General features: G+C 60.5%; 1 protein-coding gene across 1 annotated transcript; it reads left to right on the top strand.

Annotated features, from left to right (window-relative positions):
• Positions 1-1,978: 1,978 nt before the first annotated feature.
• On the top strand, positions 1,979-4,423 carry SMIM38 (small integral membrane protein 38). The gene is made up of 2 exons (XM_066360348.1): positions 1,979-2,026; positions 3,581-4,423. The coding sequence occupies exon 2, from the start codon at positions 3,939-3,941 to the stop codon at positions 4,386-4,388; it is 450 nt and encodes a 149-aa protein (XP_066216445.1). The 5' UTR covers positions 1,979-2,026; positions 3,581-3,938; the 3' UTR covers positions 4,389-4,423.
• The last annotated feature ends 23,506 nt before the right edge of the window (positions 4,424-27,929 follow it).

Genomic DNA, 27,929 nt, shown 5'->3' with positions numbered 1-27,929 from the left:
GGCAACCTGCACCCATCTCGGCAGAAGTAGCCGCTGACGGTCATCTCGCGAACGCACACGATGATCGCTTTGTGTTTTTTTTTGTAACAGCAGTGTGTTCTGCCGGTGCAAAACCCCCAGAAAACAAAAAACCATAGTAACGATTTTCAGTAAGGCTCGGACACTTCTGAGCACCTGGGTCCCAGCACAGTTGCGGCTGGTGGTTTTACAGACCCGGCCTAAGGAAAACACGTGCTTCCTTCACGCGGCCTCTGCTCGCACACAGCGGGCCGTGTCACACCTTCCTCCTCCGGGGTGCCTTCTGGGGGCCGGGCGCTGCGACGGCCCTGGGGGATTTGGTGAGACCTCACACTCCAGAAATACACTCAAGATCTCAGACGACGTTTGTACAGGGATGAAAGCAAACCCCAACCAACCAACCAAAAGCCAGGGTGATATGACGGACTGGCACGAGAGGGCTCAACTTTGTTCACCAGTCCTGCCCTCCGGTCGGCGAACCTACCGGGTCCTTGGGGCATTGGAGCAGAGATTCTTCCCCCTGCGAAGAGCCCTCACGCTCCGCCTTGTGAGCAGAGATGGGAGAGGGGCCTCGTCCCCTTTCACAGATGAGGAATCTGAGGCCTAGAGCGCAGCAGGGACACTTTGATGGCAACCAGGCTTCCATAGGTTAAGCCCCGTGGGGTTTGTTCTTGATGCTATCACCACAGCGAGAGCTGGTCCTGTGTGACGACCGGGCTGGGCCTCTGTCTCTGGCCCTCTGTGGACCTCACCCGGGGAAAGGGCTCATCTACTGAGCGTGTTGCTCAGGGACATTCAGGGAGGACATGCAGGTCACGGCTCCCTCGGTGGGACACTGGGGTGCAGGAAGACCTCCCAAGCCCTTGGCACTGCCGAGTTGAACCCGAGTCCCCAATCTGTTCTTAGTGACCCAGGGCAGGAGCCTCCGCCCACTCAGCTCTGTGAGTTGTAGCCAGTTCCCACCCATGTTGACGGGGATGCTTGTCACCCTGGTCATCTTTGTGACGGTTGCATTCTCGCGGGCTCGTTAAGAGGTGGTGCGCCCAGGAGAAGTGGGAGGGAGGGGTGGCGGGCAGGAGGGATCTTCCATCCAAGTACTAACCAAGCCCGACCCTGCTTAGCTTCCGAGATCAGACGAGATCGGGCGCGTTCAGGGTGGTATGGCCGTAGACGGCAGGAGGGATCTTGACAGGAGTTCTGGGGGCCTTTGGGTTTGTCCTGACCCGGTCGAGAGCTCTCATCACCTGCCAGTGCGGTCAGTCTTTGACAAAGAGCCACCTGGAAAGTATAAAATGCCTGGGCGCTGGCTCTATGTGCTGGGGTCGCTCCCCCCACTGAGAACGCCGCCCCCCCCACAGGAAGAGTTCTGTCGGGAACGAGGGGACACTGAGGCCAGAGACGGGTGAAAGGGTCCCAGGTGTGGGGTTGGAGCCCTGATTGTGCCCCAAACTCAACATCACTGCTAGTTGTGGGGTGCCTTGGGGCATTTCCTTCCTGTGGACGAGGAGCCCCTGGCGTCCACTCCACGGGGACGGTGAGTGCCGAGCGAGCCATGCTGCAGAGGGCCGGCCGTGGGCTGTGCTTTGACCACCACCTAATTGTCTCTTCCCGTGGGGGATGGCCCCTCGCCAGCCAGGGTCCCGGCACCAGGTAGATCTTTCTTGGAAGAAGGTGGCCCTGGGAGCAGCCATGACCTTGTCCTGGGCAGGGTGTTTCCTTTCCTGAAGGGCTTGAGGACCTTGGCCTCGCTGACTCCCGGGACCTGGGGACGTGTGAGCAGGAAGGGGGGAGGCCTCTGTGACCCTGAGAATTACCTTGCGTGGGTATCACGTGACAGGGCATTGTTGACTCGGTGAGCTCGGCAAACAGATTTATACAAGGCCACCTTGTCCCCACAGCCGGGCCGGAGCGGCAGGGTGGGAGGTTGACAGTGGGCTCTGCCCTGCTCTGCCCTGTGTGCCCGGGGCCTCGGGCTGCCCCGGATGCCCGCTGCGGACTGACCTCTCGGGTGAGTGCGCTGCCTGTCTGGGGATCAGCCTCTTCTTCCTCCCCGGGCTCCCGGCCGCTTTCCCCGGGGACCTTCCCTCTGCAGGCAGGTGACTGTTTCCAGGAAGGTGACTGGTGACCCTGCTGAGGCGTTTCCGCCACATTCTGGAAGCCCCTGTCGGTAGCCACGGCCTCGTAAAAGCGCTCTGGGGCTACCGACTCCACGTCGGGATCAGACCATCTAAATTCTCACGTCTGTTTGAGGCGAGCTTCAGACCTCGGTACGTGGCGAAAAAACCCAGGGCAGGATGCCGCCTGAGAGTCCTTCAGCACACACGCCGGGTCACCTGGCCAGGTCCACGGTCTGCGGGTAGGAGGGCGCCCTTTCTGTGTCGACGGGAAAAGGCGTTGCCACCCAGAGAGCAGAGCAGGGCCCGCCACGCCTTCCAGGTGGCCTGTGACAGCGGTGAGGGCTGAGCCACTGGGGTCTAGGCTGGAGGGGGAGCAGTGAGGAGCTCGGCGTGGGTCTGCGGTTCACTGGGGTTCACGTGAGGGAACACACAAGCTGGTACGTCGTCTGGCTCCATTGCCCATCTTAAGGTGTCCCCGCTCTCAAGGCCTTATGCATTTACTCCCTAGAACCTTCCGGAAAGGCTGGGTGGGAGCCCCTTGTCATTTTGTAGGTAAAGGAGAGTCCAGGAACTGGCTTCAGGTGGCCCGCAGCCCTGGAGGCCTTCTGAGCTCTGTCTCCGGCTTGGGTACCTGCGGGCTGGATCACTTCTCGACTGAGAAAGCAGTTGGACTCCGAGGACGGGGCGTCCGGAGACCTCCGCTCCTCTGAGGTGGCCCCCTGAGCACCCACTGGGGCCCCTTTGTTCAGGGACCATAGGGCAGGAGATGGAGGCGGGGCCTAGGCCCCTTCACCCGCAGAAAACTGGGCTCGGAAAGGTCCGAGCTGCCCTTGGCAGGGGGCTGAGTGTGTGGCGGGGGTGCACCCTGGTGCGTGTGCGGGCCTGTGTGCTCATGCACATGTGTGTGCATGGAAACTGTGCGCACGTGTGTGCCTGTGTGTGTGTGTGCAGGCAGAGGAGGGTGGGCAGACACTTCTTAGACACTTTCCCCGGTGGGGGGCGGAGAGGAAGGAGGCCAGAGGGTCTGCACCCAGGTGCTGGTCCTGGCGTGAACACCCCCCCCCCCTTCAAGCAGACGCCTCACTTTCCCATAAGGAGCCCATGGTCCCGAGCGGGTCAGCAGATTGCCCAACGTCGCTCGGCACGTCTGCAGTGGGACCTGGTTTGGGGACACGGGTCACTGTGAGGGACGCAAGGGGACCCCGCAGGACTGTCCTGTCCAGTCTCGGCAGGGGGCCTCGTCCCGGTCCGCTGGCCTGGCTGGGCAGGGAGGAGGTGCTGGGGGCCCCTTTCTGGGCTGTCTCGTTGCAGACTGCACTGACCCCTCACTGTCAGGGAGGGAGTGGGCGGCCCCTGCCCTCATTAAGCCATGTGAGGGGTCCCTCTGGGCTCGAGGGGCCTGTCCTCACCATCTCCCTCTCTCCTCTTCCCGTTTCTCTGCACAGCTCTCTCCTCGGTCACCACTGCGGCCCCTGCTCCCGCGGAGCCCCGGCCCCCCTCCCCACCCCGGGTCTGCTGCTGCCGCAGAGACGGGCCGCTGGACAGCGCCGGCCTCCCGAGTGATAGCTAATTGGGGAGAGAAAGGGCCCGATTGTCTCGCGGGGCCGGAAGAGCGGGCGTGGGCGGCTGAAAGAGCCGGAGAAGGTGGCCAGCTTCGCCCAGCAGCTGCCGCCGGAGACGTTTGCAGATTACGTCAGCGCCGGCGAGCAGGGGGAGCGGGCGAGGGGAGGCCCGGCAGCCGTCCGCCTGGGCCGCCCCACAATGCGGCCATTGTCGGCCCAGGGAGCGGTTCATTCTGGATGAATGGTGCACGGGCCTCTTGACCAAGGAGGCCGCTCGCTGTCCCCGGTCTGTCCTCTCACATGCCAGGGAGGCCCTGGACTGGACGGGGTCTGGCCTGCTCAGGGGCTGCGGCGAGGACAGGGCGTCTCCGAGAGTGGGCGAGGGCCTTGGGGACACCCAGCCGTCCTGAGCTCCGAGCCCAGGGCCCCTGGCCACCCAGTGGGCACTTGGTGGAGCCTGGCCTGGTACCCAGGGCCCAGCCGTGGTCCCGGCCACATCACGTCGCTGCTGCCCTGTGGGCCGCCCACCCCGGGCATGGCCTCCTGGTTTGGGGGAAGCACGGGCCCTGACCCCCTCGTGGTCCTGCTGGTCATCATCCTGCTAACGCGCTTCATTCTGTGGTCCTGCCTCGGGACCTACATCGATTATAGGCTGGCCCGGCGGCAGCCCCGCAAACCCAAGGAGGACTAGGGCCTCTGCTGGCCAGCGGCCTCTGAAAACCCAGCATGAAGGGCCTCCTCCTCCAGGAAGGCCTGTCCCAGAGGTGTCCTGTTCTATGTCTGAGGGTGGTGGATGGGAGTGAGGTAGTGGGGCAGCAGGCAAAGGACCCTGGCGTCCCATCCACGGGGCAGGAATGGACCGTGCTCCACCCAGACTGACCAGGGCTGTCCTGGGGTCATGTCCCATATCCCACACTGGGGGACAGAGGGGCCACCACCGCTTGTCTGCCACCAAGAGCTGTCATCCTGGGGTTAGGTTTTGCTTTAAGACTCTCTGTGCTTCTAGTTCTGTATGGGTATGTTTGCACGAGGAGGTGGGGGTGACCCAGAGGAGTGGGGTGGGGGGGCACAGGACAGATGTGACCATATCACAGCCAGCTGTGCCACCAAGCGCCACCCCCTGCTTCCTGGAGGGATAAGAGGAAGTGCTGCCTTGGTTTCTCCCAGAGCAGATCCCCGGGGGGAGGGTGACTTCAGGGGGGAGGACCTGGCCGTGTGGGACCTGGTGGTGGAGGTCATGTGAGGCTGCCCGTCTGGAAGGAAAGTGGCCGGGGGTGGGGTGGGCAGAGGACGGTCAAGCCTAATCCCCAAGGACAAACCCCACCACGTGTCTCTCTCACTTCCTACCTTGGTGCCCGGTGACCTGCGGGAGAAACTGGCACCTTTGCCACGTTGTTACATGCCCTTGGCTCTGGGAGGGGATCTTCAGGCCCTTGGAGGGTCCTGCCTGATAAACGTGTCCTTGTGTACCTGGGGCCTTGGAGCACACCAGTCTGACAGTACGACTTGTGATGGCGGCTGTGAGCCACGCGCTGTCTGCTCTGCCTCTGGGGGTGCTGGAGATTGACAGCCGTGCCCAGGGATTGGAGCAGCCCGACGGAAACTCTGGACGCCAGGGCCTGGGGAGGGGGCCTCGCTGGTGGCGATTCTCCGTGCGTGTTGCTGGGAGGAGCCGACGTCACCCGGGACCGCGCTGGTGTAGCTGCTTCCAACCGGTGTCCTTCCGCTGCAGCCCACCGCAGCTGCGCGTGCGCCGTCTGTCGGTGCGTTCAGAGTGCCTCTCGCACTGAGTGAGCCCGAGCATGAACGTGGGGACCCCCGAATTTCCAACTGGGGTCCGACAGGAGTGTGGTTTTAGGGGGGCATGTTCCTGACTTCCGCACCTTCTTTCTCTTCCCCTTCTTCCTTGAAAACCACAGAAGAGCATCCCATGCAAAGTGAGTCTGCCTCCCCCCACTCCCGGCCACCTCCCGTCCCCCCTAAATGCAGCCCATGGTACCGGTTTCTGGTGCCTCGTCCGCTGCTATCCGAGCGCTTCCGAGCGAACCCGGACAGCCCTCCGCTGCCTGCAAGTTCCTCCTACTCCTCTCTCGGCCCATCTGTTTTCGTGGGTTTTCTGTATCTACAATGAGCATGTTTTTTCGTTATTTTTTTTTAACAAATAAAGAAACAAGTGAGTGGTCCACACTGAGGAAGGGCCGCAAGCCAGGCTCCGTGGGCGGAGGGTCAGGGGAGGGGCCTTGGAGGGCGGTGGGTTGTCTCCTTGTGTGTTTAGGAGTGGGGGTGAGGGGGAGTCGGGGCACCTGGAGTGGGGGGGCAGGGCAAAGGGCAGCGTGGTCCCCCGTTCTGTGCACTAATCTCAACATAAGACCCTTGGATGTGGCTCATTCTTCCACCCGCCCCCCAACTCGGCCCACTGGGGGAGGACAGGCTGGTGTAGGGGCCCCGGACAGTTCCCCCACAGTCAGTCTGTGTGTGTGTGTGTGTGTGGTGGTGTGTGGGGGGGAGAGCTCTCTGGTCCCATCCTCAGTCCCCCCAGGTGGGATGTGATGCCACCCTCTACCCAGCCGCCCCGACGGGTGTGTGCCTGACATCCTGACAGCAGATACGCTAGGAGGGCAGGTGGGTGAGGGGCCACTGCCTCCCCTGCGGGCCAGGTGTGGGCCCCAGGGCGTGGCGGAGCAGCCACGGCCCCCGCCCCTCTCTGCTCCTTCCTGCTCGGCCTGAGAGCAGGCAGCTGGCTTCCCCGGGCGCCCTGAGCCCAGAGCCCCGTGCAGGAGATGAGTCACTGGATCTAAAAATAACAGGAGTGAAGTCATGAAGTAGCATGCTTCCTTTCTGCGCTGGCTGTTCCTTCTGAGGGACCCCCAGCAGTGTGGTGCGGTGGCCAGCGGGGAGGGGTGGGGGCGGGGCCTCCCAGGGGGCGGGGCCTCGGGCCTGCAGTCCCGGTGGGGGCCCCCTGTCCTATTAGCACCTGTACAGGCTCTGCAGAGTGGATGGGTGGATGAGATGGTCTCTGCCCCCCACAGCTCGGGGTTAGTAGAGACAATGGATGGAATGTAAACAATGCCCACATTCGGGCCGATGGGCCTCGAGACTATGACAGAGGGTCAGAGTGCCCTAGAGACATGCCCAGGGAAAGGGGCATTGATCCTCAGGGTGTGGGGAAGGCTGCCTGGAGGAGGTGTCAGCAGTAGGACTGGGGGTGGGGGGCTCTGACAGGCAGACCGGAGAGGAATAGTGAGTGTTCCAGGCAGTAAGAAGAATATGAGCAAGGGCCTGGAGGCTGGGACGCTTAGGGCCAGTTCAGGACCCTGAGCAGCGCCTCTCAGATGAGCTGATAACAAAATGAACCTTTTTACCCCCCATAACTAAATGTATGGAGAAAGGAGTAAAGATGTATAATGGCGGCAGGTTGGGTCCAAGTTGTCGGGGCTTTGACACGTGCCTAGGAGTTCGGACTTCAGCAGGCAGGCAGGAAGGAACTTTCAAGGGAGCGACACCCTGGCTCTGTGCTTGAGAACGGTCCCTGGGAGCAGTGAGGGTGATTGACAGGCTGGGGGCCTGGGGTGGGGAGAGCTGCTGGGAAGCCTGGGCAGAGGGTAGAGTGATAGGAGAGGACAGAGCAGGGGTGGGGCTTGGGCCGCCTCTCCCACCCCCAGCATTCAGGGGACAGCCTGTGATGGTCACCAGGGAAGGGTGTGCGGAGTGCGTGTGAATGTAGGGGAACTACGTGCTTGTTATGGAAGGAGGGAGAGACGGGGAGGGGGAGGGCCTGGCGTCGGGCCACAGAAGGCTGGGGGCAGAGGGTTTCTGGACCTGCCCAGTGGTCGAGGGCATAGAATGGAGCTGGGAGGAATGGAGGGGCGTGTGGGGAACACCTTGGAAAACCAGCCACCCCGAGGAGAGACGGAAGAGCAGAGACTCGGGAACTTCTGCACGGTCGCTGGTTCCAGGTGTACGCTCGGAGCCGGCAGTGTCTGGGTGTGGACCCCGCACCCTCTCCTCCTGTCGCGTGACTGGGACACATGTTGTAACCCCACCGGAACCAGGTTCCTGTCTGCAAACCCAGAAGCTTCCCCCCAGATGCATGTGCCAGCGTGTCCCGTGGGACTTCTCTGATTGTGTCAAGAATTGAGCTGGAGCCACAAAGGTGAGGGTGAGAGGTGACAGGAGCCCTGCATTCTTGAGAGTGTGACGCTCTTGGTTCTGTCGGACTGAAAGATTGCAGAGAGTGAGTCTCAGTTACTGACGTGAATCTGAGAAGCTGACCGAGAAGCTCTGAGCATCCTGCCCGATGCCCAGAGACGGACGGGGAAGGCAGCGGGTGGAGAAAAACAAGCCATCGCCGGTCCCGGGGCTCCTTGTTACACAGCTCTATCCATGTCCTAGCAGCTATACCCTTTCAGGAAACCCGCCACATTCAGCTCCTCACTCGTAAAACAGCCCCGACGGCCCTGCCAACAGCACAGAGAGGCAGGACGCGTTGAGGACACGCCGGTCCCTTGTGGTGTCTGCAGGACTGCCCTCGTCTCTAACTGCTTGCCCCTTCTCCACTCCCCGCGAGCCTCCTGAGGCCAGGACCCACGCCCATGACTTACCACAGGGCCCGCTGTCAGCGTCCTGAGAAGCACTTGCTGCCTGTCGGCTGTTCTTATCACATCCTCCAAGGGACAGAAAGTCCCATGAAGGTCAGAGGAAAACGCCCCTCCCCCTGCACCCAGGGCTTCTCGCGTGGATAGCGGGGCTGGGCTGGGGCGGGGTGGCGCGAATCCCGCTGGGGAGCAGCTCCTGTTTGGTGTGCAGCTGGGGCACCCTCGTGGGGTGGAGGGCTGTTTTGGAATCTGCCTGTTGCAAAAAGCCTTCTGCTCGTGGGAGTCTGAAGACAGCCGAGGGGGGCAGGCTTGTTCACTCCTGGCAGTGGCATGAGCCGGGAGCAGGTGAGACATTTCCCAAGTGCCCTGGACCCCAGTGAGCTGTCTCCACTGCTCAGATGGTCCTGGTGACAGGCAGGCAGGTGGACGATCATTAACACCTCCAACCACAGACCCCTGCCAGAGGCCCCCCTTCCCGCTGCCCCCTGAGTATCTGGTGAACGCTGACCACGGCGGTGTGGACAGCTGTCTGATTGTGGCCTTATCAGCTGGCCCACTGCTTCCCAGTGGGCTGGCCAGGGGCCAGCAAAAAGGGAGAGATGACCTCTAGCTCCTTCACGGTTTTACCACCGGTGTAAAGATCCCTTATTAATCAGGGCGTATGAACTGTGGTAAACTGCCCACTTCCCTAATCCAGTCAACAGGTATTTCTTGTTCCTGATGGTGCAGCACAGGTTGGGTTGAGGCTCTGCTCCACACGGTCACGCAGGGGCCCAGGGGCCCGATGGGTCTCCACCCCCAGAGCCTTCCCGCTGGTGCCCTGCACTGTGTTGGCAGAGAATGAACAGAGAGAAGGGACAGGGTGGATGGCACAGGAGGCTCTTCTGGCCCAGCCTGGAGGTGAGTTGAGCTCACCTGTGCGTACCTGCGAGGGAGGCTGGACAGTGTCTAGCTGGGTGCCCCGGGGGATAAAGGAGGCAGGTTTGGTGACCGCCTGGCCAATGTCCGCCACAAGCTCTCCACAACGCATCGTTTCGTTCTAAAAAATGAAGCTAGGAAGCACAGAGCGAACCGTGGACGAAGAACGTGGAATTCTCTCCAATAATGAAAGGCTCCCAGGAAAACAGAAAATGCCGAGTCGTGCCGAAGGGAATTCTGGGTCAGCGCTTGGCTTGTTGCCCTGAGCTTGCCAAGAACCTTTCCAAGCTTGTCGCCACCAGCTGGGATGTCCGGTGGGGCCATCCGGGGACCCCGCTGGAAGAGTGGCCAGAGGGCCTGGGTTGCGTCGTGTTGTCCTCTGCTTCTGCGCTCAGCGTGGCCAGCTTCCCGCTCTCAGGAACGGGTCAGTGCCGAGCACCCCTGGGGACGAGCGGTGTCCTCAGCTGGTGAGGCGGCGGCTGAGAACACCCCTGGGGACGAGCGGGTGTCCTCAGCTGGTGAGGCGGCGGCTGAGCAGGAGAGCGAGGGCTCCATCAGCGCCCGGTCGAGGCGAGCCAGGTGGACGGACGCGCAGGCAGCCGGCACTCTGCCTTGGGAGGAAGCGGGGCGGCGGACTGGACACCCGGGGTCCCCTGGACTGAGCGGGGGCGGCGAACCGGGCACCCGGGGTCCCCTGGACTGAGCGGGGCGGCGGACCGGGCACCCGGGGTCCCCTGGACTGAGCGGGGCGGCGGACCAGGCACCCGGGGTCCCCTGGACTGAGCGGGGCGGCGGACCGGACACCCGGGGTCCCCTGGACTGAGCGGGGCGGCGGACCGGACACCCGGGGTCCCCTGGACTGAGCGGGGCGGCGGACCGGACACCCGGGGTCCCCTGGACTGAGCGGGGCGGCGGACCGGACACCCGGGGTCCCCTGGACTGAGCGGGGCGGCGGACCGGACACCCGGGGTCCCCTGGACTGAGCGGGGCGGCGGACCGGACACCCGGGGTCCCCTGGACTGAGCGGGGCGGCGGACCGGACACCCGGGGTCCCCTGGACTGAGCGGGGCGGCGGACCGGACACCCGGGGTCCCCTGGACTGAGCGGGGCGGCGGACCGGACACCCGGGGTCCCCTGGACTGAGGGGGGCGGCGGACCGGACACCCGGGGTCCCCTGGACTGAGCGGGGCGGCGGACCGGACACCCGGGGTCCCCTGGACTGAGCGGGGCGGCGGACCGGGCACCCGGGGTCCCCTGGACTGAGCGGGGCGGCGGACCGGGCACCCGGGGTCCCCTGGACTGAGCGGGGCGGCGGACCGGACACCTGGGTCCCCTGGACTGAGCGGGGCAGTGGACCGGACACCCGGGGTCCCCTGGACTAAGCGGGGCGGTGGACCAGACACCCGGGGTCCCCTGGACTGAGAGGACCATGTGTTTGGTGCATTGCTACCGTCCTCAGAAGGTGGTCTGGTTTTCCTCTCTGGGAGCCTGGGAGACCTTCTCTCTGTCTCAAGCATGCTAAAACTTCGCAGCAATGTGCCAGGGTGTAGGCCTCGATCCACTTTTTTATTTTATTTTTTTTATGCTGGATATTTCGGGGGCCTCCTCAGTCTGGAAAGCCAAGCCTCACAGTGCTTGGGATCTTCTTAACCTATTTCATCCACGATTTCTCCTCCGTCTTCTTTCTGATACGCTTGTAGCCCGTTTGGATGTTCCATCCTCTAAATCGTCCCCTTTCTCCTTTCTTCCTCTCTCTCTCTCTCTCTCTCTCTTTTTTTTTACCTCCGACTCTTCTTTCTTTTCTTTTTTTTTAAATTTTTTAAAAATTTATTCATTTTTTTTAGAGAGGAGAGGGAGAGACAGAGAGAGAGAGAGGAGAGACAGAGAGAGAGAAGGGGGGGGGGAGGAGCTGAAAGCATCAACTCCCATATGTGCCTTGACCAGACAAGCCCAGGGTTTTGAACCGGCGACCTCAGCATTTCCAGGTCGACACTTTATCCACTGCGCCACCACAGGTCGGGCCCTCCGACTCTTATTTCTGTATCTTCTTGGATATTTTCTCGACTTTATTTTCTACTTCTTCTATTGAGTTATCAGTTCTTCTGTGATTTTTATTTTTAAATTTAGGAGCTCTTTCTTTTTTCTTTCTCTCTCTCTTTCCCTCCCTCCATCCCTCTTTCCCTCCCTCCCTCTTCCTTCCTTCCTTCCTCCCTTCCTTCCTTCCTCCCTCCCTCCCTCCCTCCCTTCTTTCCTTCCTTCCTCCCTCCCTCCCTCCCTCCCTTCTTTCCTTCCTTCCGATTTTGTCCTCCAGATGTTCCTTTTGCATAGCACTCTGTTCCTGTTCTTGGAGTGATGTCATATCTCTCTGAGGATCCCTGCGGCGACTTTGTTGTTGGCGGTGGTTGTTTCTGTTTCTACTTCCCATGTTAGAGGCTCTTTACGGATGTCTGGTGACCCTGGGCTGTCAGGTTGGGAGTAGGGGGGTGGTCTCATTAGAAGTTCAGGAGTGGAGCTGGACCACTCCAGGCTTCGCTGTGGAATGCTCTCGGCTGGCTTTTGAGGGTGTCCCGGAGTCAGGACTCTCAGGCCTTTCCCCCAGGGCTGGATGAGGTCTCACAGGCGGGGAGGGTGTGTGACTGCCGGTGTTCTGAGAGCCGAGCTGGGGACAGGGGGGAGGACGCAAAAGGTCCCTTAACCTGCCCTGCTGGCTTTGGCAGGACCCAGGCCCTCCACTGTGCTGCTCCAGAGAATAAATCGCTGTTCTTTCAAGATGGGGGTGTCCTCCCCATGGTGGGGCTGGGAGGGGGTCTGGGCTTCAGCTGCATCTCACTGTGCTCAGCCAGCCCCTTTGCTCCAGTTCAGAGGGGGTTTGTAAAGGGGCTTTCTGTGTAAATACGCTCTGTGCCCCACTCCCTGGCTTTTGCAGTAGCCACCGATGGGACCCGGCTTCCTTAAGCCATTCTGCTGAGCTGGAGTTTTTTGTTTGTTTGTTTCTTTTTTGTATTTTCCAAAGTGAGAAGTGGAGAGACAGAGAGACAGACTCCCACATGTGCCCGACCAGGATCCACCTGGCATGCCCACCAGGGGGTGATGCTCTGCCCATCTGGGGTGTTGCTCCGTTGCAGCCGGAGCCATTCTAGTGGCCGAGGTGAAGGCCATGGAGCCGTCCTCAGTGCCCGGGCCAAATTTTGTTCCAATGGAGACTCGGCTGCGGGAGGGGAAGAGAGAGACAGAGAGGAAGGAGAGGGGGAGGGGTAGAGAAGCAGATGGGCGCTTCTCCTGTGTGCCCTGGCCGGGAATCGAACCCGGGACTTCCACACGCCAGGCCGATGCTCTACCGCTGAGCCAGCCGGCCAGGGCCTGAGTCGGAGTTTTGCTTGTCGCCTCCTGTCCATTGTTGCCCTTCTAAAATCTGGTCGCTGCACCCTGTGGGTCTGTGTTCTTGAAATCCCTCTACCGTGGCTTCGGTCCAGGGTCATCGGGAAGAGGCTGGATCAGAATACGCGGCTTCCAGGAGCCCGCTTTGCCTTTTTCTCATGGAATAGGACTTTGCAGTTTCATGACCTGGTCTTCGCCATCAGGGATGTTTTCTTCCCAAAAGTGCGTTCCACGGAATGTTGGTTGGTGTGCCCAGCAAAAGAAAAAAAAAAAAAAAGAAATAGAAAAGGTGTTCTGGAGTCAAACACATTTGGGATGTTTGGGGATTACGAGGGCCATGGCCATCCATTTCAAGGCCTGGGTCCCACGGTCCGGGCGCAATGCAGTCCGAGATCTGTGGCCCCCAGCGCGTCGGGCCCCCCGGGTCCCGGGAGCTCTGGCCTGTCCTCTCGGCCCCCCTCACCGCTGGCCCCGGGTGTTCTCCCGGACCTCTCTGTCTCTACTTCTTGCCCCCAACCCTCTCGCTGTCCTGTGTCCATTATTATTATTATTTTATTTTTTATAGAGACAGAGAGAGAGTCAGAGAGAGGGATAGATAGGGACAGACAGGCAGGAACAGAGAGAGATGAGAAGCATCAATCATCAGTTTTTTGTTGCAACGCCTTAGTTGTTCATTGATTGCTTTCTCATATGAGCCTTGACTGGGGGGGCTACAGCAGACCGAGTAACCCCTTGTTAAAGCCAGCAACCTTGGGCTCAAGCTGGTGAGCCTTGCTCAAACCAGATGAGCCGCGCTCAAGCTGGCGACCTCGGGTCTTGAACCTGGATCCTCCATGTCCCAGTCCAATGCTCTATCCACTGTGCCACCGCCTGGTCAGGCTCACGTCCATTATTGTCACGTCCACTCTGAAGTCCCCGGACCCTCGGCCCAGTGCTCTCCTACTGTTATGGGGATTCCCTCTCTCCCCTCATTTCAGTGCCTTTTAACATCAAGGTATAGTTTACATATAGTGAAAGGCATACCTTTCGAAGTGCATGCTCCAGGCCATGTAACCATCGAGGGAGAGATTATTGTAGAATTTTCTGGCACCCCAGGGCTCTCTTGGGGCTCTCCAGACATGAGGCACCCCTCCCCCCCACCTTGGGTAACCACCATCTCGATTTCTCTCAGCATGGACCAGTCTGGGCTGCCTTTGAACATCACGCACCGGTGACGCACAGCGTGGGCCTTTTCCACCACGTCTGGCTCTCTCAGCACGGCGCCTGTCAGATCCCTCCGCGGTTTCCGGTGCACCCGCCGTTCATCCCCATTTCGTTGCCAGGTGCTGTCCCGTTGGGTGGAGGCCCCGGTTTCTTTCTCTGTTCTGCCGCTGAGGGACACGTGGGTGGTTTTCAAGTTCTGATCACCTTAAGTAGAACCTCTGAGAACAGGTGGGCACATGCCGTTGGGTGGCTGTATGCACTTATTTATGTTTTTTAGCTACCAGCTCAGAGGTGGAGCTGCCGAGTCGTAGGGGAGCGGTGTCTTATCTTCGTCGGAAACGGCCGCTCTGGCGCCGGGGTCCAGCCCGCCAGCAGCGTGGGCACGTGCCACGTCTTCTCCGGAGCATGGCCACCTCTCTTAATTTCCCCCATTCTGCTGGGCGTGGTGTGGCATCTTGGCTGTGTGATCGGAGATGTTCTGGTCGGTCATCAGAGGTATACTGAACGCCGGTCACATGTTCGGTCTCATGCCACATGTTAGGAATCTGCCACCTCCTCCAGGAAGCCTGCTCTGGCCTCAGGCCAGGTTAGGCGAACTCTGCCGGGCGCCCACGGTCCCCACGCTGCCCCAGGGACGTCGCCTGTTGCTGCGCGCTGCGATGGCGGGCTGAGTCTTCCCTTGAACTCCTGGTGGACCGTGGTGGGGTCTCGTGAACTGCTGAGACCCTGCTGAGCGGCACAGCTCCGGAGCAGGAAGGACATCTGAGTGCCTGCTGGAGGAGAAGAAAGGAGGGGAGGGAGGGAAAGAGGGAGGGAAAGAGGGAGGGAGGGAAAGAGGGAGGGAGGGAGGGAAAGAGGACAGAAGAGAAAAGAGAGAGGGAAAGGGGAAAGGAAGGGGGAAGGAGGGAGAGGAAGGTGGCCGGCGGGCACCGTGTGAGCAGAGCAGGGCACCCCTGCCACCTGTGTGCAGACACACGATCCCGTGGGAGCTGGTGCCCAGCACCGCTGTGTGGAAACAGAGCCCGCCCCTCTGGTGTGGCCCCGTCTTCCGACACTGGCCTTCGCCTCCCCGTGGAAACCCAAGACCCAGCCTGGGACAAGGGTTGGCAGATGTCCGTGAAAAGGGCCGTCTGCCTTCGCCGATAAGAATTCTCCAGACAATGGGAAGGCCTCGGCGGGGAATTCCCAGCGGGCTCCGGGTCAGGAGACTCCGATGGGCCTGGGTCACGGTGCCCCTGCCTCTCAGGGCCCTCTCTGTGGGCCGGGGGCTTCCGCCTCCCCCCCACCCCCCCCAGGCACCCCGGCATCAGCTCCTCTCTCATGAAAGCCCATGGCCCTCGTTCTTGCCGGAGTTCTCAGAAAGGCCGCTCTTTCTCCGAAGGCCCTGAGCTGGGAGTGTGGACGCCGTTGACTCAGCCGGAACTGTCTGGTCCTGGACCGCGGGGGTCAGAACAGCTGAGGCCCAGGGCCTTGGTGCAGGGTCGGGGGGGACACAGCGGGGATGGTAAGTGGCCAGGGCTCGCCCCCGCTGGGAATTGAGTGAGAGGGCCATGTCGAGGCTCAGCGCGCGGCGGGCCCTGGGAGGGTCACGGCGAGGTCTCCACAGAGGGGGCGTCTGCGGCGGGGACGCGCTCCGGATGGGAGCAGGGGGGTGCAGGGGGGGGCTTTTATGTAAGTTTGAAATTATTTCCAAATATCGAGTTAAACCCAAAGGAACTCCAGCTCTGTACAAAGACAAGAAAAAGGTTCAATCACGCTACTCAGGTTTAGAGAATCATTTGGCCCACACTGACCAGTTGACCAGATGAGGGTGATCCCTGGTGATGGGCAGAAGGAGGTGACCTGCGGGTGGGGACGTGCACAGGAAACCTTGGCTGGACGGAGAGCTACCATAGCAGGCTGGACTCTAGATGATACCTCTGGGAACAAGCTCCCCAGGACGGGCTGTGGCCTTCTCCCGGGGTGGGCCCCTTGGGTCTCTGAGAGAGTCTCTGTCCAGAAAGGTTCCTTGGGTAGGTACGTTTGAGAAAAGGTGGCCAGTGCTGTCCACCTCCTGACATTTATACAGAATTTTATTAGATGTATTTATCTAAGATCTCTGAGGCGTTCTCCTCTGGAACCCGGTGTACATTTATTAAGGTGACCAGTCGTCCTCCTTTAGGGAGGACAGTCCTTCTTTTGTCAGTTCCTGTCCTCCCTCGAAAAGTGTCCTCCGACACGTCCTCCTTTTTGATATTAGAGGACTGATCTATAAATGTCCGTATTCGATCTATGTAGAGTCAATTCATTGCGTGTGATGAGACGTATTTGTATCTAAGTGAGTATTTTTTTCTTACAGTTATTATTAAAAACTAATAGGCATGTAAGCATAATTGCAATATAAAATATTACAAGGGTTTTTATTATGCGTTTATCATATTATAGTGTATTATCATTGCAATGAATAAAGTGTTTCTTTTATTTACAGTATTGTTTTCTTCTATTTATTTTCGTACTCCTTTTCACTGTAAAAGTGTTGGTCACCTTTCCTTTAATGGGGGTGGATTTTAGTCACCAGGATTTCCTGAGAACTCCTTAGGAGACAGGTCGCCGGAGGATGACACGTGGCGGCTTCCCAGGGAGCCCTGCTGCCTCCGTCCATGCAGAGCCCGGGGGCCGGGTGACATGGACCTTCCGGCAGTGGCTCCAGGGCTCCTTCCAGGAGAGGAGCAGGGAGACGAAGACGGCGGGCCCGCCTCACAGAGACGCCGGCGCGGTTCCGGGAGCGGATGTCCGTGATGCCCCCGGACGCCAGGCGCGCGGGCTGAGCCAGACTCGGGTGTCCTGCCGGCTGGGTAAGAGTTAGGGCCCTCCCCGGGTGTCCGTGATGCCCCCGGACGCCAGGCGCGCGGGCTGAGCCAGACGCGGTGTCCTGCAGGCTGGGTAAGGGTTAGGGCCCTCCCCGGGTGTCCGTGATGGCCCCTGGACGCCAGGCGCGCGGGCTGAGCCGGACGCGGGTGTCTTGCCAGCTGGGTAAGAGTTAGGGCCCTCCCCGGGTGTCCGTGATGGCCCCTGGACGCCAGGCGCGCGGGCTGAGCCAGACGCGGGCGTCCTGCCGGCTGGGTAAGGGTTAGGGCCCTCCCTTTTCACTTTTCTCCTCTCGGCGGCCGCCCCACCAGCAGGGCTGGCCCTGGGGACCCTGGCCACGTTGGGCTTGATGGGGCCATGCTTTCATCTGCCAAGCCTGACTCCCCACCGCTCCCTCAAACACTTGGGGCCCTCGCCCTGCTCATGCCACCCCGCCAGGTCCCCCTACACTTTCCCTCTGCAGCCGGGGAGCTTGGCTGCCGCCTGCCTCCTGATCACCAGCCAGCAGCCTGCACGGCCAGCCTGTGCTCCGCTCACCGGTGCTGGGCGGAGTTGCCCAGCTGTGCACAGAACCCTCATCATTACATTATAGAGGATTGGGATGATTGAAGGCATTTGGGCAGCCCCCTGGCCATCGTGCAGACGACCTGGGTTCGATCCTCGGTCAGGGCACACAGGAGAAGCGCCCATCTGCTTCTCTTCCCCTCCCTCTCCCCCCTTCTCTCTCTCTTTCCCTCCCACAGCCAGTGGCTCGATTGGTTCAAGCGTCAGCCCCAGGTGGGGGGTTGCCTGGTGGGTCCCAGTCGGGGTGCACGCAGGAGTCTGTCTCTCTATCTCCCCTCCTCTCACTTAAAAAAGAGAAAGAAACCATTGGGGGTCCTTTCCATGTCTTCGGGAGACCCCCTCAGAGATGTAGACGCCAACGGGGCACAGCGAAAGCCCTCGGCACGCACTCCTTACAACCTCAAAGCTCCACCAAACTCTCTGGTCTGTCCGGCAGCACGGCCATCGCTCTGACCCTTCCCCTGACCCGGCGGAGACCGTGCGTTTCAAACCACACGGCTCCCGGGGCATTAGGTACGTAAACCCCGCGTGGTGAGTGGTCCCGTCAGCTCCGTTGCCCCGGTGAGGCCCGCGGGGAAGCTGGACGTGGCTCAGCAGCCAAGGTCCCCGAGCATGTCACCACACAGACGGCCAGCTGGCCTCGGATTGCATTATCAGCAGGCTCATTACACATTACCGACCGAGCCCGGGACGCATCTTGTCATGGCCTGATGTCCTGCAACATCTCAATCTCTGTTAGCGCCGTGATTTCATTTCAGATCTCCGCGTGGCTGCAGGAAATCGGCTGCTGGACTCATCACGGCGAAGTATGTCTTTGCTTTTTATCTCTGGCTCTCCGTATCCAGGACCTCCCTAAGTGGCCCTGATGCCCAGACAAAGCAAGCCGGCCCCCCTCGCCCCCCCACTTTCACGGCGCGCAGTGTTTGCTAAGAAATGAAATATTTCAACTCTGAGTTTTAGCTAGCTGTCCATTTTTCTCGACCTAATTGAATGAGCAGATGCTTTATCGGCTGCGGCTCCCGACAAAGTGGGCACTCTCTCCAAAATGGCAGCGACGCCAAATGCATTTTGCTTTCTTTTAATGTTTTCCTGATCATTTCCAGAGTGGCTTCTGGTCGCGGGGTTAGATCGGTGGGTTGTGGGCGACCCTCCCCGAGAACGGACTTTTTTTTTTTCTTCTTCTGTTTTTAACCATTGGAAATGTGAAAGAAAGTCTTCCCCATGCCGCAGTCTGCCTTGTACTTTTTTTAATTTTAATTTTACTTACTTAATTATTTTTTGCCCTTGGAGGGTGGCGGTTGCCGGGCACGATCCACCACTGTTAAGTCTCATATCCCCAACCACGCGCTGGATTCTAACCCGACGCCCGGTACCCTTCTCTGAGTCTGTGTTGACCCCCCCCCTCCCCCGGTTGTACTCTGATGAATTATTGATGAAGGGGAGACTCGGGCGGCTCCACGGTCGGCTCCCAGGCCAGGCGGGACGCCGCGGGAAATCCTGGAGCGTGTTTTGGAGGGGTGGGGAGCTGGAGACGCGGACCACGCAGGGGAGAGGGTGTCCTTCCCGGCTGGGTCAGGCCCCGTGTCGGGGCCTTCGTTTCCATCTCTTCCCTCCACGAAAAATCAGCTGTTTTTATCCTCCCGAGACAGAAAGACAACCTTGACCTGACGTGTGTCATTTATGTTGTCAAGTGGTTTTGACGGTTTGTCATGCTTCCGACAACCTGGTAGGGGACGTGGGGTGGGAGTTGGGGGGGGGGCGGAGGAAAGGGGTTTCCTCCGGGAAATGGTGGGAATGGACGGAGCATTCCTGTCCCCATCGCAGCCCAGCTGGCCCGCCGGGAGTTTGGGGAAAGGAGGCTGGAGGGGTTGGCCGCGCTCGGGTCGCAGAGGGCTGGGCCTTCGTGTGTCCAGGTCCCTGGACGCCCAGGAGAAGTCTGAACGGTCCCTCCGGTGGGTTTCCAGGCGCAGGCTGTTAAAGGTCGCGGGATGGCCGAGGGGAAGGGGGGTTCTGAACCGGGACAGGTCACATCTTCTCCGGCAGTTCCAGGGCCAAGGCGGGGTGTCTGGGGTGGACCTCGGATTTTTGGCACCGGATTAGGTGGGACGTGGGAGTGGAGCTGCCACATGCTTCTCCCGTCGTCTGGGCTGACCCTTCCGATGGCCTGACCCGGGATCCTTGAGAGGCTTGGGGTGGGGACCTGCAGTCACGTCGGGATCTCCTGGCCTGTTAGCATGCACACATGTGGCTTGTCTGAAGGGACCCTTGCATTTCACCTGGCAGAACCTGGTGATTCTGCTCTCACGGGCACTCATCACAGGCTCAGGCTCAGGCTCCTGTCCCCCACAGTGAGGACCACATCATGTAGTCACACAGTCGGGCGCATACACACACACACACACACACACACACAGGTATTTTTTTTGTGTGTATTTTTCTGAAGTGAGAAGCAGGGAGCAGAGAGACAGACTCCCACATACGCCTGACCGGGATCCACCTGGCATGCCCACCAGGGGGCGATGCTCTGCCCATCTGGGGCATTGCTCTGTTGCAACCAGAGCCATTCTAGTGCCTGAGGTGGAGGCCATGGAGCCATCCTCAGTGCCCGGGCCAACTTTGCTCCAATGGAGCCTCGGCTGCAGGAGGGAAAGAGAGAGATAGAAAGGAAGGAGAGGGGGAAGGGTGGAGAAGCAGATGGGCACTTCTCTTCTGTGCCCTGTCTGGGAATCGAACCTGAGACTTCTACACACCAGGCCAATGCTCTACCACTGAGCCAACCGGCCAGGGCCTATAAATATTTTTCATATTTGCAAAAGGGAGGCCCTTACATGGCAGTAGACAAAGCTGCTGTCCTCCCCTCTGTGACTTGCCCTTGCTTTGGGGACAGGGAGATGCTGCAGGGGCTGCTGCCCCCGAGTCCAGTGGGACAGTGGCTTGGTGGGGCGTGTTTGTGTGGTTCTGGTCACTTCCTCCCTAGAGAGTAGGGCTGTTGCTGGCCTCAGGCTCAAGTTGTTCACCTGGGCCCACTGGGGAGACCCCTCGGCTCAATCCTGGGAAAGGGGTGGGTTGAGTCCTGCTGTGGCCTGGGCCCGCCCCGGTGGGCAGCAGCAATGAAGCTGGACATCCAGGAGCCGGAGGCCAGTCTGCGGGACCCTCGTCCCGTCTCTGTGTCTGTTCTGCTGTGGGGGAGGGTTCTTACTGAACCTGGTCAGAATGAAAGGCGTCCCCTTGCAGGAACCCGCCTGAAAATTCAAGCCTACGACCATAAACAGGCCATACATACTACCATCTTGGCATTTTGTCCTTTTATTTTATTTTTTTTGATGGGAATCATGACAATATAACTCGGCAGGATTCTGGGGTGCACAGAGCACAGCCAGCAGCGAGCAGCCTGGGTACCTCTGTGCGAACAAAACACGTGGATGCATCTCCAGGTACCGGTCACCTCTTAGCACCCGAGACGCACCTTGCCCTGAGCAAGGCGTGTGCCCCGTGCGCACGGCGGCCCAAAGACGCAGGGACGCAATGTGTGCGTACCAGTAGCCGCCCCGGGCATGGGTGAGGGGTTCGAGGCCGGAGCTGTGAGGCCACTTGCCCGAGCTTCCAGCTCAGCCAGCGGTGGGGCCGGGCCGGGAGCCCCGGGGTTCTGCCTCTGGCGCCCCCTCGGCAGCCCTGTGCTGCGATGTTCACCGCGTGGGTCACGGAGGCTGGTGGTGACAGCCCCTCCCACAGGTCAGTCTCAGGACCATGCTGGAAGGTGGCTGCAGTTATCACCCCGTTTCAGAGGCGAGGACATGGGTGCTCGGGGTGGTCACCTGTCCCAGGCAGCGCGGCTCCGGGGTGGAGGGCCGGGTTTTGATCTCAGACCGATGGGCCCCTTTCTAGCGGCTCCAGGTTAACTCCAGGCCACGGAAGCAGACCGCTGGGACCACTGGCATCGACTCTGACCTTCCTGAGCAGTCCCGGCTCTAATGACTCCAGCCTTTTCTGCGTCCCCGTGTGACCGGGAGCGGAGCTGGCCCACCGCACGCACGCACGTGGGCCGGGTGAGTCGCACAGCGTTCTGCTCTGGGGAGGGTCCGGCACGGGCTTCATGCTGCTTTGAAATTCTCCCTAAGTTTTGAACGAGAGGCTTACTTTTTAATTTTTTTGTGTGTGAGCCCCACAAGTGCTGTCTGGACCAGGTGGAAGTCTGGACCAGGGCTGTCTGGACCAGGGCTGTCTGGACCAGGTGGAAGTCTGGACCAGGTGGAAGTCTGGCCCAGGTGGAAGTCTGGACCAGGTGGAAGTCTGGACCAGGTGGAAGTCTGGACCAGGTGGAAGTCTGGACCAGGGCTGTCTGGACCAGGGCTGTCTGGACCAGGTGGAAGTCTGGACCAGGTGGAAGTCTGGACCAGGGCTGTCTGGACCAGGTGGAAGTCTGAACCAGGGCTGTCTGGACCAGGGCTGTCTGGCCCAGGTGGAAGTCTGGACCAGGGCTGTCTGGACCAGGTGGAAGTCTGGACCAGGGCTGTCTGGACCAGGTGGAAGTCTGGACCAGGGCTGTCTGGACCAGGTGGAAGTCTGGACCAGGTGGAAGTCTGGACCAGGGCTGTCTGGACCAGGTGGAAGTCTGGACCAGGTGGAAGTCTGGACCAGGTGGAAGACTGGACCAGGGCTGTCTGGACCAGGTGGAAGTCTGGACCAGGGCTGTCTGGCCCAGGTGGAAGTCTGGACCAGGTGGAAGTCTGGCCCAGGTGGAAGTCTGGACCAGGTGGAAGTCTGGACCAGGTGGAAGTCTGGACCAGGGCTGTCTGGACCAGGTGGAAGTCTGGACCAGGGCTGTCTGGACCAGGTGGAAGTCTGGACCAGGTGGAAGTCTGGACCAGGGCTGTCTGGACCAGGTGGAAGTCTGGACCAGGGCTGTCTGGCCCAGGTGGAAGTCTGGACCAGGTGGAAGTCTGGACCAGGTGGAAGTCTGGACCAGGGCTGTCTGGCCCAGGTGGAAGTCTGGACCAGGTGGAAGTCTGGACCAGGGCTGTCTGGACCAGGTGGAAGTCTGGACCAGGGCTGTCTGGACCAGGTGGAAGTCTGGACCAGGTGGAAGTCTGGACCAGGGCTGTCTGGACCAGGTGGAAGTCTGGACCAGGTGGAAGTCTGGACCAGGGCTGTCTGGACCAGGTGGAAGTCTGGACCAGGTGGAAGTCTGGACCAGGGCTGTCTGGACCAGGGCTATCTGGACCAGGGCTGTCTGGACCAGGGCTGTCTGGCCCAGGTGGAAGTCTGGACCAGGGCTGTCTGGACCAGGGCTGTCTGGACCAGGTGGAAGTCTGGACCAGGGCTGTCTGGACCAGGTGGAAGTCTGGACCAGGGCTGTCTGGCCCGGCAGCTGGACCTGACCCTGGCCTCCCCGGAAGCCATTCTGGCCGGCTGGGCCACGCTTCCTGGCAGGGCGCCCCTCAGACTTCCTGTGGGGAATGTTCCAGAATACTGTCGCCCAGAAGAACCAGTGCGCGGCGCAGCTGACCGGCACCCCCCCCCCCCACCACTCTCCTCCTTGACTGTCTGCAAGATGAATGACCGCAACGCAGGAGGAACGAGCAGGTTCTTTATCTACGTGGCGGCAGATGCATTAGGACCAGCACCCCTCTGCAGCCCTCGGAGGGGGTGACGTCAGCCTGTCTTTGGTGATTTGCAAGGTGACCGCCCGATAAGGAGTCCGGGCCCCATTTGAGCAGTGACAGGGCGTCCTTCCCGGCGGCGCCCGAGAATTAGCCGGCCTATCTCTCCATTTATCAGAAGAGGATGAGGCCATCGGCAGAGCAGCGGCCAGGCCCTGCTGTCCCCAGCCTGCGGGGGGCTGCTGTTCCCGCCAGCTCGGCCAGGGTGTCTGGGGTCCGGGCGGCTTCCCACAGGGAGAACCGAGGTCTCTGACCCCATTGGAGGTGGCCCAGCTCCCTCCCCTCCTGGGTCGACCCGCTGAATGCTGAGGCCTTTTGCCCCGACCTGCAGCAGCAGGTGTGGGGAGCAGCTCACCTGAGCAGGTGAGCAGGTGTGGGGGGCAGCTCTGGAGCCGTCCCTGCGCCAGCGTCAGTGCGGGATGCTGGGGAGACAGCCCAGTGGACGGGGCTGCCTTCGGGCCTGCTCTGGGTGCCGTGTGAGGGGAGGGGGCCCCTCTCTCCCTGAGCAGGAACCTTGTAACTCCCGTGAAGTGAGGTCTTGGGACTCCCCTGCCTGGGTCAGAACAGGCAGCCTGGCTTCCACTCAGCTCTCGCTCTGGGCTCGCCCTGCGGGCCCGTCCTCCATGTTGTGGGGAAGCCCACACCGCCCCGAGGGTGCGTGTGGTTCTGGCCGACAGCCTCTGCTGCTGTCTGCCACGACCCAGACCTGTGCAGATGGATAAGCCAGAGCGAGAGGAGCCGACTTCTCAGAGGAGATGTCTGTGTCAAGGGGCACGTGTTACAGCCACGTTCCTGGCCTCTCTGGGTCTCCCGCTTCTCCCTAGGGGAGGGTGGTGGACGGTCAGGGGACGGGAGCCAGAGCCCCTCTCTCTGGTTCTGCTGCAAGGGGCCTGTCTCCTGCCCTTCGCCCTGCCGCATGTTGGGCGGGGCCGTCCTCACGGGCAGCAGGGCTGGTTTCCCTGCATGACCTTGACTGAGCGGGCAGGCCTGCTCAAAGCTGGGCTGTAGTAATAAGAAGCCAGTTCCTTGCATATCTTAGTTAAATGATCCGAAATCAGCTTTTCAGTGATAAGGGCCATCTTTTAGTTCTTGGCCTGCGGACTCATTGAAGTTTTCTCAAATGGTTCAGAACTCTAGCAGGGAAAGTATTGGGCTGCTACTGAATTGTGTGCCCCCTGCCCCAAGAAGGATATGTCCCGGTACCTTGTGCATGTGACCTTATTGGGAAATAAAGGTCTTTGCAGGTGTAATTCAGTGAAGGCTCTCGAGGTGAGATCACCCTGAATTATTTTGGGGGGCTCTAAATCCAACGTCAAGTGTCTTTATCGGAAGATCGTAGACAGAAGGGGGAAGTCGGAGGGAGAGGCTGGAGGCAGGCGGCCGTCAGAAGCCAGAAGGGGAAGAAACGTCGTCCCCTTGTAGCCTTTGGAGGGGGAGCGGCCCGGGGACCCCTTGACTGCTGACTTGTGGTCTTCAGACCGGCAGAGAATAAACTTCTGTCGTTTTAAGCCACTCAGTCTGGAGGTCACTTGTCCCCACCACCCCAAGGATATTCATATACCCTGTGAGGCCCCGGTAGCTGGGGAGGCAGCTGGACACGCAGTGTGCCCCGGAGAGAAGCCTGGGTGCAGATGGAGCACAGGGTCATCGGCACAGAGAGAGACGGGTAGCGAGCGGCAGCTTCCAGGCCGGAAGAGGGGCTGGAGCAGCCGGAAGCCAAGCCGGCCTCCCCAGGCGAAGCGGCGAGCGGCAGTGTTGCTCAGTGAGACCCGTGTCAGACTTCCGACCGACGGAACGGCAGTGATACATCTGTGTTATCTGAAGCCACCCACGGTGCCGGCACCTGTTACGGCAGCGACAGGGGGCTCGGCAATGTCGCTGCTCTTCTGGGAAAGCTTGCGGTGGAGAGGGAGGACGTGTCCTGGCAGGGGGGAGCACGGTGAGCGCAGGGAGAGAGGCCAGGGCCCGGGACCCGAGTGGGAGCCATTCAAGGGTAACATGGCCATCATCGCGGTCAAAATAATTCCTGCCGAGAGACCGCCTCCCTCCCGGCAGGGTGGCCTTCAGGAGGCGGCGTGTCCCCTGTCCTGCTCAGTTCTGCTCTTTCCCGTGACCCGAGAAATAGGCCTGGGGAGGGGTCCCGCAGGGAACAGCAGAACTTATAGGAGCAAAGTCCCTGGGGGTGGACAGGTGACCCTGGTGCAGTAGGAGGAAGTCCCACCCGACCCCGTTCCCAACTGTCTCTTCATTTGCCTTCCTGGGGAAGAGCTGCCGTCCCCGCCCCGTTCCCCATAAGGCACTGTTGACAGGCCGCACAGGGCCATAGGAGTGCACTGCCGGGGCCAGAGGACCTCGCCGGAGGTCATCCCTCGACAGATGGGGCCGTAGAGGGTGTTGCCGGTGGAGAAACAGTGCCGGGAGAGGCCAGGTGGTGGCCAAGTGCGGGCCTGCTTCTGAGACGGTGAAACCCGGGTGCACGTGGCGGGGGCGAGAAGAGGCTGGAGCCTTGTCGGGGGTTTGCAAGGCCAGGCCGAAGAGCTGAGACTTCCAATCATAACATAGAAGAGCTGGTTGTGCAGCTGGAGAAAAGAAGAAACAGAGAGGGCAAGCGGCTTAGCCAGTGTCACCCAGCACGTTGGCGGCCAAGCTGATGGGAAAGGGCGTCCCACCTTTCAGCTGCCTGCTGTCTCCCTGGTGCCGACCGACCCCGCCGTGTCCCATAGCCTCTGGTCTTGGAGGTGAAATCTCAGCTGAGGGTGGAGCCAGCAGCGCCCATGGCCAGTGTAGGGGGTGGAGGGTGGGGTGGTCAGGGGCAACATTTCTAAGTTGTCTTGGGTTTTCCCTGAAATCAGGCCCACGTCCTTTGCAAAACAGGCAGAGGTCTCTTTGGGTCTGACATGCAATAGTGTTGCTGTCACCTTGAATTAAAGAGTTTGACCTGTCGCGGAGGGGTGGCAGATTGACAGAGCCGGTGGGGTCAGCGCAGCCCGACCAGGCCTTTGATAGCGCGGCTGATAACAGACCCTCGGCTGTGAATACCCAGCCTCAGCCAGCGTGGGCCGCCGGCAGCCGCCATGTCCACGTATCACGGCAGATGGGGAGAATGCAGGGATGCGATCTGTCTTCCTTTCAGATGGGTTTCCTGTTTTGTTTTGTTTTTTTTTCCTTGGGAGCGGGAGAGGGTCCATCTGGTGATCAGATCGCGGGCCGAGATAGCAGTCTCCGGGTCACTGGCCCCCCACTCAGCCACACTGCCGTGTCGCGGCGGCTCCAGGGCCCGGCCTCCACAAATGGGAGCCATCAGGCGGCCTCCTGGTCCACGGAAGCTTCCGGAGGCGGTGGTGAGGTGGGGGGGCTCTCCTGCCTTTCATCTGCCCTCCACTTCCTTTCCGGGCACCTGGCTTTGCTCACAGTCATTTCATTACTTTCTTTCTTTTTTTTTTCCTTTCAAAGCCTCTTTCCAACTTGTGCAAATGTGTGCAAACGTCCACAAACCCGTGCGCGTGTGCGCGTGTGTTAGTGCGCGTGCGGGTGCGTGCGCGCGCGTGCGCGCAAGGGCAGAGAGGCCAGAGGGGGCTCAGTGTTGAAGGAAGCCCCCCTCCCTTCGCCCTGGGGCTGGGGCATCCCTTTCCCCTTCAGAGCCAAGTCCCCCGATGTCAGCCTGGGACTTTGGAGGGCTTATTCAATTCCCCCGAACCTCGGTTTCCCTGTCTGCACGAGGGCGCCTCCTCCCTGTGGGCTGCGGTGCGGCCACACGGAACGCCTTTCGGAGCGTTCTGCGGGCGACGAGCGCTGCGTGGAGTCACTTGTTCTGACCTGCTCGTTATTGGGAGGACCCCAACATCACCCCACTCAGGCCTTGGGAGAGGTGCCTTGGAGCCGGAGGGAATACAATCTCCTCGGTCGCTCTAGGGGTGATGCTGAACCTTCCTTACCGAGTACCCCCACCCCAGCCCCTGCCCCCGCCCCGGGCTGTTCCGGGAATGTGCCCCTCTCAGGCGTCTGGGCCAGGCCGGGGCGGGGCACACGGATTCTCTTCCTTTCTGGGAAATGGAGGGGGGACGCTTCTGCTGTGGTCGCATCTCAGACGTATCCCTCCCCCCCCCCCACTCATGAAACCTCCTGTCCCCCAAATTGCATCCAGACAGCCGGCGGTAGCAGGCATCCCTCCTCTCTCTCAGCCCAGGGGCCCACCAGCCGGCCAAATGGGGCATTTAATTGGAAAGAGAAGCTGGCGGTCTGCCCGGAAATCCTGAAGAAAAGGTACCCAAGTGGACCTGTTTTTAAAACCTTACCACACACCTCCACCACATATTTCTGTTTCAAATTCTGGAAGGAGTTCTTGGGACCCTTTGAGAGTTAAAAGCACCCACCCGAAGCCGTTCAACCCTGGACCCAGACCCTAGGGTGTGTGTGTGCTGTGTGGTCATACAAACCTGAGCACTTTGTATGGATGGGGAAACTGAGGCAGTTCAGAGGTGGCGAAAGGATTCAGTTCAATTCAGTGCCAGTCTCCAGGCGTTAACTGAGGGCTTCTCTGGGAAGACCGTGCTGAAGGCTTGCTTTATATCTTCACCCCCAAATTCTGAAGTCACAGTGCCTGGCCTGTGGGACAGGATCAGAATTCCTCCCAGTATTTTTGGTCCTGCCGCATGGTTCCCAAGTCTGTGATCTGTAAGCAGAAGCCAGTAAACAGTGGAGTGCGTGATTGGTGGGGAAACTCACCCCTGGAGGCCCTGCAGGTTTATTGTGACCACACCAACACCACCCCACGCGGGTCTTGGGAGCGGTGACCTGGAGCTGGAGGGGCCACGCTTCCCTTGAGAGAGAAGTCCAGGCGTGTCAGAACTGGAGGGGCCATGCTCTCCCTTCAGAGAGAAGTCCAGGCGTGTCAGAACTGGAGGGGCCACGCTCTCCCTTGAGAGAGAAGTCCAGGCGTGTCAGAACTGGAGGGGCCACGCTCTCCCTTCAGAGAGAAGTCCAGGCGTGTCAGAACTGGAGGGGCCACGCTCTCCCTTCAGAGAGAAGTCCAGGCGTGTCAGAACTGGAGTCAGACCACGGAATGCA

Source organism: Saccopteryx leptura, chromosome 1 (assembly GCF_036850995.1).
Source record: "Saccopteryx leptura isolate mSacLep1 chromosome 1, mSacLep1_pri_phased_curated, whole genome shotgun sequence".
In the NCBI taxonomy this organism is placed as follows: domain Eukaryota; kingdom Metazoa; phylum Chordata; class Mammalia; order Chiroptera; family Emballonuridae; genus Saccopteryx; species Saccopteryx leptura.
This window is presented reverse-complemented; position numbering and strand designations above follow the sequence as displayed.

Coding starts and splice junctions, on each gene's coding strand:
- SMIM38 (XM_066360348.1), top strand. CDS start 3,939: ATGGTGCACGGGCCTCTTGACCAAGGAGGCCGCTCGCTGTCCCCGGTC.